This window comes from Meles meles, chromosome 2 (genome assembly GCF_922984935.1).
Source record: "Meles meles chromosome 2, mMelMel3.1 paternal haplotype, whole genome shotgun sequence".
NCBI lineage: Eukaryota > Metazoa > Chordata > Mammalia > Carnivora > Mustelidae > Meles > Meles meles.
The window spans coordinates 153,401,291-153,416,569 of record NC_060067.1 but is presented as its reverse complement, the minus strand read 5'-3'; the positions used below and the strand labels follow the sequence as shown (position 1 = coordinate 153,416,569).

The 15,279-nt window shown below is 34.1% G+C and overlaps 1 protein-coding gene across 1 annotated transcript in view; it reads right to left on the bottom strand.

Annotated features, from left to right (window-relative positions):
• Positions 1-15,279, bottom strand: part of FZD3 (frizzled class receptor 3) — a 101,029-nt gene that overhangs the window by 17,459 nt on the left and 68,291 nt on the right. The window contains exon 5 of the mRNA XM_045998222.1: positions 724-872. Coding sequence (XP_045854178.1) covers positions 724-872 — 149 coding nt within the window. The remainder of the gene's footprint in view (positions 1-723; positions 873-15,279) is intronic.

The window sequence follows — 15,279 nt, the reverse complement described above, 5'->3', positions numbered from 1 at the left end:
TTACTACAATTACTTTATAGTTGTTTTTCAAAGGCTAAAGCAGACAAATGCTGGATATAGCTATGGGATGCTCTCGCTCTTGAGCTCCAGAATAAGGAGCTGCCGCTCTAGCCCAGGGCACAGTCCTGGCTTATTTCTTTAATGCATTTCATTATCATTATATAATGTATTTAATATCATTTTTCTATTTTGGCTTTAATGTGTACTTTATCATAATGGAATAACATGTTATCTATACAATTTTATACAATTTCTGGTATACTTAGAAGAACAATGGACAATTGGAAAGGGAAGTCTAATACCTGTGTGATTTTGGCCAAAGCATTTAATCTCTCTGTGCTCAGTTTTCTCATCTGTAACACAGAAATAATACATACCAGCCCTCACAGGAATATCAAGAAGATCAAGTAATAACATAGATATATAAAAGCATTAATTTGTTCTTATTTTTAAGAAAATTATAATTTAAATTTCTGAAAGTAAGATCAGCTTTCCCTCAAATACTCTTAATTAGTAAGCCTGCCTGGTTCTACTTGGCTATCTTCTCAGAATCAAGTTTTAGCTTCTAATTAATACATGCTACAGTGCTAATCACAACTGGTTGTAGCTAAGGTTACAATCACATTGAAACACATCCACCAAATCCAAAGTGTTTTAACATAAGCAATACAAAAATTTTATGTGAATGTGAGGTTTGTGAACATTGTGATCATTTCAACTTACTCTTTTTTCCTACGACCATGAAAAAAACTGGCCCATTCAAAGCATGTCTTTTTGCTTCCAACCCAAAAGATGGAGGGAATACCAACAATGAGAGCCATCAGGTATTTCATCAGAAAGAGAATCAGGTCTGGACGACTCATTTGAGTAACCTAAAAGAAGGGAAAGAAAAATATCTTAAATATATAAAAAGAAAAAACCTTCTATCAAAGGCCATTATAAATCTTCAAAATAAACAATAGTTAAGTAATTCTACAAACTTGGTATTTTCACTTTTACAGTTCTATAGTTAAATTTGTTATACGAAAAAGATATACACTCCTGATAATTTGACAGTAAGTTTCTATTTTATATTTTGAGTCCTATATTTTTCTTATTAGCTCATAATGGTATCTTCTTTTTTTTTCCACTTTTTAAAAAATTTCTTTTCAGCGTAACAGTATTCATTGTTTTTGCACCACACCCAGTGCTCCATGAAATACGTGCCCTCCCTATTACCCACCACATGGTTCCCCAACCTCCCACCACCCCGCCCCTTCAAAACCCTCAGGTTATTTTTCAGAGTCATAATGGTATCTTGTAAGGAAGAAGATTATTAATGTAGAAAATAAGCCATGAATAGGACTAGAGGCTCAAATAAATAATACCTATATTCTTCTTGGTCAGTTCTGTTAGTCCTATCATTGGTCAATTACAATATAAAATTAGGAAAGTATTAGTCTTTCCCCCCATTTCATTAATTTCTTTGCTTATCTTTTATAGCCCATCCTTCGACCTACTTCATCTTACTCTGCTGGCTGTTTTCAAGCTTCCTCTTTAACCTATGAGTTATTTCTAGGTACATTTTCTAGTTTCTAGTCAGATGAGTTTTTAAAATTTGCTTTTTATTGTTGGTTTCAAGTTTAATTATTATAGTCAGAGAATTTGTCTATATTATTCTGGTTACCTTAAATTTTGGAGAATTCCTTTTGATTTAGGACACTGTCAATTTATTTAAGTATTCCTTGTGAACTTTAAAATAGCCCATACTCTCTAAAATCTATCTGTATTAGATCCACTTTACTAGCTTTGTCATTCAAATTTTTTATATTCTCAATTTTGTTTACCTGTGTTAACTTTTTTTTTTTTTTTACCTGTGTTAACTGTTTAAAAGATTTTATTTATTTACTTGTTAAGAAGTCTAATTGATAATCTTTTGGAGATTTACTTCCTCTCTCTGGTAGCTTTAAAATTTTTCTTTATCCTTTTCCCTTTATAGTTGCACTGAATGTTTCTCATTGTGATTGATTTTTATTTCTCCTGCTTAGTATGCAGAGTGTACTTTTAATCTAAGGACCTATGTTTTCAGTTCTGGAAAATTCTCAGACATTAGGTTTTTGGTTATTGCTTTTTAGTCATTCTTATGGCTTCTTATACTACAACTCCCATTAGATGTGTACTGAAGTTCCTCAACCCTTATTTTTTTGTGTGTCTTTTAACTACGTAATTACATAGTTTTTAGTATTGTATGGCTCTCTATATTCTGTATTCTGCAACTTCAATTCTAAGTTGTCTAATTAGTTCTTATATTGCCTATTCTTATTCCATTTCTACTAATTCACAATCTCTTATTCTTTTAAAGTGGTTTTTATTGTTTATCTTTTAGGGTATCCTGAACATACTTTTTAAAAAATAAGTCTTTATAAACTTAGTTTACTACTTTCATTTCATCTGGGAGCAAATATATCTTCTGATTGTTGATTTTGTTGGATGTTTTCTAGGTTTGGCTTTTTCCTTTTTTGAATCATGTTTTGGAATTTTAATTTGCATATCTTGAGTTAGAACTTTCCCTTTCTCTTCCCCTCTCTCTCCCTTCTTCCCTCCCTCCATTTATCTCACGCTGTCTCATGACTTTTTGTCTTCACCAGTGCTCAAAGGGACCTTGTCAAAAACCAGGTTTTATACTGGTGATTGTGAACTACAGATGTTACAGATTATTAGAGATTCGGGTACTAAGTCCTGGCAGTTTGGCTTAAATATTGGTCTTAAGGCTGTGCTGGTGTCTTCCCACATTTCTAGATAAGTATTTTTATATTAACTATAGCCTTAAGGAACAGTTCTTTTACATGGACTTCCTTTCAAGAGCAGGGGAGCCTCATTTCCAATTCCTACTTTTAACCAGTGAGCCTAGTTCTGGTCCTGACTTCCATGTGACACTTACACTTCCAATACACCCCAGAAACTGGATACCCACTCACCTCTAGCTACTTCATACCTGGAGTTCAGCAGGCCCCATGTTTTTCATCACTAGTTATCAATGTGCATATCTGTTATATAAATAAGTTTATTTTGTCTTTTAGACTGATCACATTCATTTTTACTATGTTTTATCTATAACTGATTTTATGTTTATGTTTCATCTATAACGGCACATGATTACAGTTAGCCTGGTAAGCTCAAAACATGGAACTTAAATTATAATCATAACCTAGAATTAAGGTGTAATTCCTTAGAATTTAAAAATCAAAAAATCAAAAAGCAAATATTTATAGATCATTACTACTCTAAGAATAATTCTGTTTAAAGCCCCATGAGGCTTATAAAACAGATGTAAGGTATGATTAATGTTCCCACCAAGATGATAATCTAAATGAAAATACAAATTAAAGAAACCATTGAAGAACTATAATTAAAAGAAGCAGATGAAGAGACATGAAAGCAGATCACAAATAACCTTCTCATTAAAAAATACAATGGCTTCCTGTTGTTCCTTTTTTTTTTTAAGATTTTACCTTTAAACTCAAACTCACAACCCCAAAATCAAGAGTCACATGCTCTACCGACTGAGCCAACTAGTTTCATTTTTTAAAAATATTCTTATATAGCATCACTTATTGATGATTATCTCATACTTTACAAAACCTTTATCTCCCTTGACTTCTATAACACTGCATAGTCATGATTATTCTCCTAATGAGGCATGACTTTCTTACTTTCATTACTTTCTTCTTGACTTCCTACTCCTGCTCTTTTACGTTTGCTCCCCACTACCCTCTAAACAAGAGTTCTTTTTTTTTTAAGATTTTATTTACTTGAGAGACAGAGCAAGAGAGAGAAAGAGAGAGAGAAAAAGCAAGTTGAGGGGCAGAGGAAGCAGAATCCCCACTGAGCAGGAAGCCTGATGCTGGACTCAATCTGGGACTCCAGGATCATGACCTAAGCAGAAGACAGATGCTTAACTGAGCCCCACCCAGGTGCCCCTATACAAGATTTTTTTTTTTTTTTTGGTTAAAGATTTTATTTATTATTTGAGAGAGAGACACAGCAAGAGAGGGAACACAAGCAGGGGGAGTGGGAGAGGGAGAAGCAGGCTTCCTGCTGAGCAGGGAGCCTGATGCAGGGCTTGATCCCAGGGCTCTGGGATCATGACCTGAGCTGAAGGCAGTAGCTTAACAACTGAGCCACGCAGGTGCCCCTATATAAGAGTTCTTAAAGTCAGTGTGGAGAGTCCTCAAAAAATTAAAAATAGAGCTACCCTATGATCCTGAAATTGCACTACTGGGTATTTATCCCAAAGATACAGATATAGTGAAAAGAAGGGCCATATGCACCCCAATGTTCATAGCAGCAATGTCCACAATCACCAAATTGTAGGAAGAGCCCAGATGCCCTTCAACAAAAGAATGGATAAAGAAGATATGGCCCATATATACAGTGAAATATTATGCCTCCATCAGAAACGATGAATACCCAACTTTTATATCAACATGGGCAAGACTGGAGGAGATTATGCTGAGTGAAATAAGTTAAGCACAGACAGTCAATTATCATATGGTTTCACTTACTTGTGAAGCATAAGAAATAACATGGAGGACATTAGGAGAAGGAAAGGAAAAATGAATTGGGGGAAATCATAGGGGGAGATGAACCATGAGAGATGTGGACTCTGAGAAACAAACTGAGGGTTTTAGAGAGGAGAGGGGTGGGGGAATGGGTGAGCCTGGTGGTGGGTATTAAGAAGGGCATGTAGTGCACGGAGCACTGGGTGTGGTGCATAAACAATGAATCTTGGAACACTGAAAAAATAAAATAAAATAAAATAAAAAAGAGTTCTTAAGTCATTCCTCAATTCTCTCTTTATACTCTCAACTAAACATTTAAACTTAGAAGTCATCCAGTCCTATTCTTTACCTAGCAAATTAATTTGCTTTCAATCTAGTTGTTCTGTGAATAGAAATTAGTACAGTGGTATTGATAAAATACAAGCTTGCCTTTTCCACATTCAAATAGCTAGAATAGCTCTAGCTGTTCTGCCCACCTGTCCTAGTTTTGTCCTTTGGTGCTGTCAAGAGTAAAGCTACTATTCCAAAAGTCCTAGTCAAGTCAATAAGATACCCTGCCAGAAGGAAAACTTAAAAAAATGGTGTAAGTATTGGGAACAAAGAGACAAAAAGACTAACCAGAAAATCCAACAGAATCAACGGAAAAACAGAAACAATCAAAGAGATTAGCAAGTTGGGCAAGATTAACATACAAAAAATCAAACATTTTCTTATATACTGTCAAAAACCAGAGAAGAAACATAATGAAAACAATTTCATTTATAATACCAACAAAACCAAAAAATATCTAGGAATAAACCTAGCAACTAGCAAGAAATACAGAAAATGATAAAACACTATCAAAGGACACAGAAAAAAATTGAAATACATAAACAAGTCCATGTTTCTACATGCAAAGACTCAATGTTTTTAAAGATATCAAATCAGTTATTCCCCAAATTAATCCTGTAAACTTGGTACAATCCAAAAAGAGCAAAAGGATTTTTCACAGAATGTTAAAAGTTAAGTATATGATAAAAGTATTACAAATAAAAGGGGAAAAGATCATAGATTGTTTAATAAGTGATGTTGGGATGGTTGGCAATCCACTTGGAAACAGTAATTTAGATGCCACCCCACACAATAAAAGAAAAATAAATTCTAGACAGATAACAATAAATCATAAAAGTATGAAAAGAATGAAGAATATTTTTATAGTGGAAGTGTATAGGCCTTTTTATAAAAGGTAACATAAAAAAAAAATAAAAAATAAAAAAGGTAACATGAAACAAAAAAAGCCATAAAAGGAAAAGACTAACAGTTTTGATTAACAAAAGCTTAAAACTTCTGCAGAACAAGAAACTGTAATTCAAATCAATACATTAATGACTAACTAGAAATATTAACTATATTATCTATCAATAAAGCAAATTAAGGAACAGAAACAAAAATGGAAGAAACAAAGGGAAGAAAACAGCAAATATGCACACATACAAGCATACACACAGCTACAAAGAGAACAAAACTAAAATGGCTTTAAGAAATTACTTTGCTCAATTCCAAATAAACTTGGAAACTGATAGAAGCAAATGATAGTAAAATAGAAACAAAACTGATTATAGGGCGCCTGTGTAGTTCAGTTGGTTAAGTGACTGCCTTCGGCTCAGGTCATGATCCCAAGTCCCATGATCAAGTCCCGCGTTGGGCTCCCAGCTCCGCAGGGTCTGCTTCTCCCTCTGACCTTCTCCCCTCTCATGCTCATATTTAAAGAATATGCCATGACCTCTGACCAAGCAATTCTTTTAAAAATTTATGCTACTGATCTATTCACGTATGTGAAATGATATACAAAAACTGTTTGCAGTAGTAAAATATTAGAGACAATGTGCATGGTATATTATGAGGTCAGAAAAAATACTGACGGAGCCTTTTTGCTTTAGGTATTAGTCACCAAGATATACTGTTAAATGACAAAAGCAAGACGGAGAAGTATGTATAGTAACTACCATTCAAGTAAAAAAGAAAAAGGAATATACTTGGTTGTACATCCGTAAACATCTCTTAAAGTATATACAAATTCCTGGTAAGATTCAAGTCACCTTGGGAAGGGCACTAGGAAGATGGGAGACAACAAGCACAAATGGGAGACATTTTCCCATATACTCTTCTAACTTCAAGGTTTTGAACCATGTGAATACAGTATCTATTTAGTACTATTAAGAATAAAAAACAGAGGGGCGCCTGGGTGGCTCAGTGGATTAAGCCGCTGCCTTCGGCTCAGGTCATGATCTCAGGGTCCTGGGATCGAGCCCCGCATCGGGCACTCTGCTCCACGGGGAGCCTGCTTCCTCCTCTCTCTCTGCCTACTTGTGATCTCTCTCTGTCAAATAAATAAATAAAATCTTAAAAAAAAAAAAAAAAAGAATAAAAAACAGAGCTTTTTCTAAGTCTAAGTCTGAGCATTCCAAATATAAAAATAAGAGTTGGGTGGTGAATATCCCCACTGAGGGGGCAGTATCTAAATTGGTATAGTATTTCTGATGGACACACTCATAATACTTAATAAAAACCAGATGTGTACAATATTTGAGCCACAAATTCTGTTTTAAGAAATAAATTCTAAAGAAAGAGTAGGTCAATAGGCAATTGTTCAAATAAATTAAGGTACATCCAAATAACAAAATAAGTAGCTATTCAATACTGGTAACAAAGTGAAAAAAGGAAGATACAGTGATGTGCGTGAAATGTTTAACTGGCTTTCAGGATGGAAGTGAGCTCTGCTTTGTAGTATCTACAAATTTTGTAGTGTAAATACCCCAACCATGCCACTTTCAAGTTACCAGTGTGATATCACTTACTGTGCAGTCATGAAAAGATACACCTACTGACTCTTGTGAGTCTGTGTGAGCCAGCTCTAGTACACTACTGGGTGTAGACAAATATGTCAAATATGACACTTATATTTTAAAATTACATATATCCATATTTATAATATTAATGAAAATAACCATATTTATATAATATCAAATATGACTTTCTGATGTGTTTTGTTACCTATCGCTACACATTGTTCTAGTTATCTATTCTCATGTAAGAAACCACACCAAAACCAGGAGCTTATTCTCTCTGAAGATTCTGTGAGCTGACTGGGGTCAGTTGGGTGACTCTCACCTGGGTTCTCACATTGTTGCAGTTGGATGACAGATGGGGCTGGATCATCTGAATGTAGTATTGAGATGGATATATATATAAGATGGCTTCTTCACTCAAATACCTGGAATCTCAGCTAGGATTTCTGGAAAAGTTGGGAGCTGGCTGGGATCTCTCTCCTACTCTCCTTGCCTTCCTCTGTTCATGCAACCTTACCATACAGTTTATGACCAGTTTGGAATTCCATACATTTTGTGGTTTCGGAGCAGGCTGACTTCTTATTAGAGGCTGGTTCCTCCCACAGCAAGCATTTTAAGAAAACTTGAAAAAAATGGCAAGGCTTCTTATGACTTAGCCTCAGGGGCATGCAGAATCACTTCTGCTGCATTCTACTAATCAAGCAAGTCACAAAGCCAGCCCAATTCAAGGAAAAGAACTACATAAGAGCAAAAAGTATGATTCACTGGCTGGAGGCAACAGAGTGTTTATCTCTAGAGTAGCTATCAAAATATTAGAAAAATATACAGAAAAATGTAAATACTGGTTATACTGATGGGGAGGTGTGCTTTTCCTCTAAGCATGTTTTACAATAATTTTTTCCTGATATTCTGGAAATTTTTAAAGTGGAAAACCATATGTGTATAATCAACATTTTCAAAACATATTAACCAGGAAAACTTTCATTATATTAATGGAATGCAAAAAGCTCATGTGATACAATGTAAATATGGATTATGGTATGTATCAGTAAATGTTCTACAAATGAATTGCTCTAAGAAAATATAAAAAATTATATTCATATTAAATAAAGTATATAGTGAATATCATAAATATCTAGAGTAAGATATATAAACAGACCAATGATCAACTAGATAGAAAACTTGATGAACTGTAAATGAATCAATGTCCAGGATTTCTATTCTGTATTTACACACACACACACACACACACATACACCTCTTCTTGTGACTTCCTTGCATTCTCCACCATGGCACATTATTTCTTAAACACAGATTTTCACATAGTAATAAGAACAAATTAATATAGGTAGTATATAAAATGAGTCGAAACATGTAAAGTACTTAGAACTGTACCTGACACCTAATAAACGTGCAAACATGTGGTACATGGGGCACCCTTGTCCCAGAAGATACTTAAAAGGTCCATAATATGATATCGTGGTAAAATAAAATTTGAATATTATAATCTCTCCTTGGAGAGTCACATGCACATTCAGATATTAAAGGCTTTGAGAAGTCCTGAAGTAAGGAATTGTTTATCTTCATTTGTTCCAGTGTTTCTAATGCTATTATATATACTTAAATTTCCCCACCTGAAAACTGACGGGTTAGAATAGATAAATTCTAAGTTTTTCCTAATAACCTATAACCCTATTAATCTTGAAAATTTTTCAAGGTGAATTAGAGAAGTCTCTAATTTTAATTATGCTTAATTTTGCCCCAAAAGTTATTTTCCATTACTTAATAACTTTTGGGGCAAAATTAAGCATAATAAAAACCGTACTAGTTAACACACACATTTAAACTGTAATTATATACACTTCTGACTCACAAAAAAGAGAAAGAAAGTTCCTATAAAAGTGGAGGGAGATAAGGGGAAGAATGAAAGCACTGAGAAGAATGCTTCAAATAAAAAAAAAAAAGAATGCTTCAAATCATGTCAGCTTATATTCAGTGAATGGTGAGAAAACAATGACTGACTGAAGAAAAACAATTATTTGTAAATGTGAGGAAGAAGACCAAGAGCCTAAAAATTAAAACTAGTCAAACCATAATTAAAGAAGTCTGGAGGGAGATCTAATCAGAGCTGAGTAGAGAATCAGAGGTATTATGTAATATGAAAAGAGCACTGGCCTGAGCAATATGACCTTGGTCAAATCATTTTTAAAATGACAGGCTTGAACTCAATGACTTTGAAGTTGCCTTCAATTCCAGATGACTGGTCATCTGCAATCTAAAATACTCTTCTTCAGAGATCTTATATAGTCTAATCCCTTTTTTCATATATATGTGGAATCAAAGCCTAGGGAGTTAAATTGATTTGCTCAAGGTCATGTATCTAATTAATTCAGTCACTTAAATACTGAGTGTTATTGTATCCTGGTACAAGAGATAAAACAGTAAATGAGTCAGAAAATTCTCTGCCCCACTGAGCTTAAATTCTAGAGAGAGCTGGTGGCAGGGTGAGGGTGGAGTGCTGTCAAGAAGGAAATAAAAAAATCGTGTAATACCAGGTAGTTATTAACTCAGAACTAAAGCAGAGTAGGGAACAGCGTTTGTCAGGTGGTGCAGTACGTGCACTACATAGTTAAGATCAAAATTGTGAGGAAAGGCATCTCCTAGAACACATTTAAACAGGGATTTAGAGTTTACTCTGCAGTAAAAGTATTTCAAACAGAAGGGACAGCAATGACAATAATCCTGAAAGAACAAATTTCTTGTCTCTCAAGAACAGTAACAAGGAGACCAGTGTGGCTAGAGCTGAGCAAGCAAGGAGAATGGTAGGTAGTAAGTCAAAGAAATAGGCTGAAACAGGCCATGGTAAAAATGATAAATTTTATTCTAAGGGTAATAGGAAGTCATCAGTGGGTTTTGTTTGAAGACACACCATGATCTCATTTATGTTTTAAAAAGTTTACCCTGGCTACTATGTTGGAAATAAACTGTAAGGAACAAGAATAGAAGATGAATTGGAAGGCCACTCTGGAAATATCGAAGAGCTTGGACTGAGGTAGAAGTGAAGGTGGTAAGCAGTTGATGCATCAGGTGTGATGACGTATGTGAGAAAAAGAGGGCTCAAAAAAGGCTCTTAATTTGGGTAAGAGCAACCTGTGGATGATGACATCACTTACTAAATGGGGAAGAACTGGGGATGGGATGTAGGAAGGAGAAAAACTAAGTTCTATTTTAGACATGTTAAGTCAGAAATGCCTTGCAGACTTCTAAATGGAAATGTCATATATATATATATGCATGTGTGTGTGTGTGTCTGGAGCTCAGAAATGAAGTTGGGCTATACAGCCTAAAACATGGGACTGGGCAAGACTATCTAGAAAAGACTATCAAGAAAAGGGCAAGACTACCTAAATAAAAGGTCTTTATCTAGAAAAAGACTGTCTAGAAATGTTCCCCTCCCCTTTTCTAAGTGAGAAACCATATCTTATACCTTCTTTAGTGTTTTACACTGCACTGTATTGTCTTTCATAAATTAGATATATTGTCCACATAACAGAAATGCTTTAATTAAAGGGAAAGAATGCTAAAAACAAAAATCAGTAATGACAACAGCAACAACAAATTAGTAAAAACAGCAACAACCAAAATCTTCAATTAGGCATGATAATACAGAGGAGAACTGGAGGACAGAGAGATGTAACATAGAGTATTTTGTATTATAAGGTTCTGGTTAAACCAAAATTCCAGGGAAGACAAATCAGCACCTGTCCATGGTAAGGATACAGTGAGAAAGCAACTCAGATAACACCTGCTTTGTGAACGTGTCATATGCAAATGGTGTTGGTGCCAGAAGGCTAAGACACTAGGAAAGAATGGCCAAGCTATTGCTGTAAGGAAAGCATTTTTCCCTTATAAATAAGGAAAAAGAAAGGGGAAGGAAAATGCATTATTATCGAGCTGTAAATCACAAAAAAATTAGGCAGTTAGCTTGTAAAACAGGATCTGTGATAGCTAGAAGGGCAAAGCTCATTAAAGAAAAATATTTAAATAAAGGAAAAGGAATACAATGTTCAGTTTTTATTTAAAAATAAAAAAAATGAATACTGTTACGCTGAAAAAATAAATAAAATGGAAAAAAAAATCTTTGAAACAAAAAACAAAAAAACCCAAAAAAACAAAAAAAATAATTTTTATTTTTATTTATTTATAAATAAATTTATTTATAAATAAATAAAATTTTATTTATTTACAGTTTGCCTTGGTGGGTCAAACTGTTAAGTGTCTGACTCTTGATTTTGGCTCAGATCACCATCTCAGGATTGTGAGATCCAGCCCCATGTTGGGCTCTCTGCTCAGCATGGAGTTGACTTGAGATTATCTCCCTCCCTGCTCACGCTCTCCCTCTAAAATAAATAATCTTTAAAAAATAAATAAAAATAGTCCGATAATGAGCTGAATGCTTATGGATTTTTTTTTCTTTTGAGGAAAAAACCCACCATATACCTCGGTTTGTTGTATAGTTAAAAGGAACAAAGGAGAAACTTCATTCTCTCATTTATATTTGTCCTTTTAAAATTCTATATTCTTATTGATACTAAATAAATCACCTTAACAATGCAAAAAAACACTCACCTGATATATTTCTTTGGTCTATTTACTGTGAACTAAAGGAGAAGCCCAGAAGGAGAAGGGAAACAATTAGCATCTTCTCTAAGCCCTATATCTTGATTACTATAATTTTTGTTAAAAGCCTACATTCATTTACTTCTGAATAACTAATCCTCTCTAATGCCACTCTAATTTTAATCTATAGAATTTTGCAATATGAGTTTATTCAACCATAATATGGAAGATTTTTCCCATATTTTGTTTTTCCAAAATTAGATCCAAAATCCACCCTGGGACTTAAATTCTTTTTAATTACAAAGAAAAAATTATTCAGGCTAAGGAAGAAAAAAGCCTTGCAAAGAAAAAAAACACCAAGGGTGTACTTTTGGCTGTTGTAGTAACCTAAATTCAATTATTGTTTCTGAGAGTTTGGCTCTGAATCAGGTTTCAGAGTCCTTGGCCACTTTTCCTATCAAAAGGAATCTATACTAATGGATACACATTAGGTTTCCTTTCATTTTATTTATTATTTATTTAATGTCATCTTATATAACCTTCTTTTACGTTATTTTCTCTCTGGTTTGCTTTCATTTTAAAAAAGATTCATTACAAATGTTGGTTTATTCTAAGCCTGTGGTTCCCTAAATCCTATGTAAAAATAAACTGTTGATCAGGATCATGCAGAATATCACGTTGTTAAGTGACAACAGTTTTAGAATGGAGGTCGGATTCCAAATTTTTTTTTTAAAATATTTTATTTATTTGATAGAGAGAAATCACAACTAGGCAGAGAGGCAGGCAGAGAGAGAGAGGAGGAAGCAGGCTCCCTGCAGAGCAGAAAGCCCGATGTGGGGCTCGATCCCAGGACCCTGGGATCATGACCTGAGCCGAAGGCAGAGGCTTTAACCCACTGAGCCACCCAGGCACCCCCTGATTCCAAATTTTGCGCACTTATTATACTTCACTGCTTTATCTGTCTTTTAGTCTGCCTTGAAAAGTCACCTACTTGCCCCATCAAATATAAAGACTTATGGTAATGCTATGGTAATTAAGATAACAGAAAATTAAGAAAAGTATAGAAAACCACAGAATAGTGAAATAAGTTTCACACATGGGAACTTGACATACAGCAGAGGCAGCATTACAGATCAATAGATAAAAGTCTAGTCAAGAAATAATGCTAATCAGATACATATATTTAAAAATGGTATTTCCCTAGCACACCAGATATAAAAATAAGTGATATAAAAAAAAGATATAAAAAAGGTCATTTATTTATTTATTTAAGAAATAAATAAAATCTTTTATTTTAAAATTTTTTAATTTTAATCTTTTTTTTAAAGATTTTATTTATTTCTTTGACAGGGAGAGAGAGATCACAGGTAGGCAGAGAGGCAGGTAGAGAGAGAGGGAGAGGGAAGCAGGCTCCCTACTGAGCAGAGAGGCCAATGTGGGGCTTGATCCCAGGACCCTGAGATCATGACCTGAGCCAAAGGCAGAGGCTTAACCCACTGAGCCACCCAGGTGCCCAATAAATAAAATCTTTATAAAAAAAAAAAGTTATCTCATTATATTCTACTATTTCTTTGTCTTGATGGCATTATGAAATAGAAAATTTCACTGCTTTAGAAGTTACATTTGATTAACAAAGGACACCACCTTGGCTTTCACCCAAATTATAATTGAGGGAAAAAAATAATCACCACTCTGATGTTACTTTAGTCTTACAAATCAGAAATAACTAGAAAATGGAAAAGTACATATACTTTTATACATATACATATACTTTATGTTTGCAATAATAACTGGGAAACAATTAAAAATTTTGTAGAACTTCTACTTAATCTTGATGCAGATAAAGAATTCTAATCTTCATTTACAATATAAATGATGCTCATTCATCTTGTGAAAAGCATAATTCTTTTTTAGATTAAAAAAATAAACTAGTCTTCCCCCCAAAAATAAAGGGTAAATCATTCTGAAAAGTTTCATTCTCTCTTCCAAATATGAACTGAAGAAAATAAGTTAGTTTGTTATTAAGTATAAAATAATGAAACAGAAAACACAGTTTAGACTTTGCCAAGCATTACCACAGCAAATCGACTTCCTCAGCCTTAAAAAACTGTTTAGGGGAGAGGCCATATTCAGAAATGAGTTCTTTGAAACTTGTCAAAATTGTTCTGCAATCTCATAATTTACAGATTAAGAAAATAAGACATCAATGAGTGAAATACAAGACATAAATAAATGCAAGGGTATTTTGTGCTCATGTACTAGAAAATTAATATTGTCAAAATGTCCATACTGCCCAAAGAAATCTACAGACTTTCAATCTCTATCAAAATTCCAATGGCATTTTTCACAGAAATAGAACAAATAATCCTAAAATTTGTTTGGAACCCCAAAATACTCTGAATAGCCAAAGCAATCTTAAGAAAGGAGAACAAAGCTGGAGGCATCATGTTCACTATTTCAAACTATGTAACAAAGCTATAGCAATCCAAACAGTATGGTTTTGACATAAAAACAGACAGATCAGTGGAACAAAGAAGAGAGACTAGAAATAAACCCATGCATACTTCGCCAATTAACTTACAACAAAGGAGTTAAGAATACACAATAGGGAAAGGATAGTTTGTTTCTTCAGTGAATAGTGTCAGGAAAATTAGACAATCACATGCAAAAGAATGAAACTAGACTACTATCTTTTTTTTTTTAAAGATTTTATTTATTTATTTGACAGAGAGGGATCACAAGTAGATAGAGAGGCAGGCAGAGAGAGAGAGAGGGAAGCAGGCTCCCTGCTGAGCAGAGAGCCCGATGCAGGACTCGATCCCAGGACCCTGAGATCACATCTTAAACCATACACAAAACTAGCTCAAAATGGATTAAAGATTCAAATGTAAGATCTGACAGCATTTAACTCATAGGAGAAAACACAGGCAGTAAACTCCCTAACATTGGTCTTGGCGATGAATTTGGGAATTGGACATCAAAACCAAAAGTTAACAAAAGCAAAATTAAGTTGTACATCAAACTAAAAAACTTCTGTAATATAAAGAAAACCATCAAAAAAAGGAAAAAGCAATCTACTGAATGGCAGAAAATATTTGCAAATCATAGAGCTGATAAGGGATTAACATTTTAAACACACAAATAACTCATATGAGTTAGACAATCAGTCTAATTTAAAAATAGATCTGAATAGACAGTTTCCTAAAGAAGACCTACAGATAGCCAACAGGTACATGAAAAGATGCTCAACATCACTGATATCAGGGGAATGAAAATCAAAACAACAATAC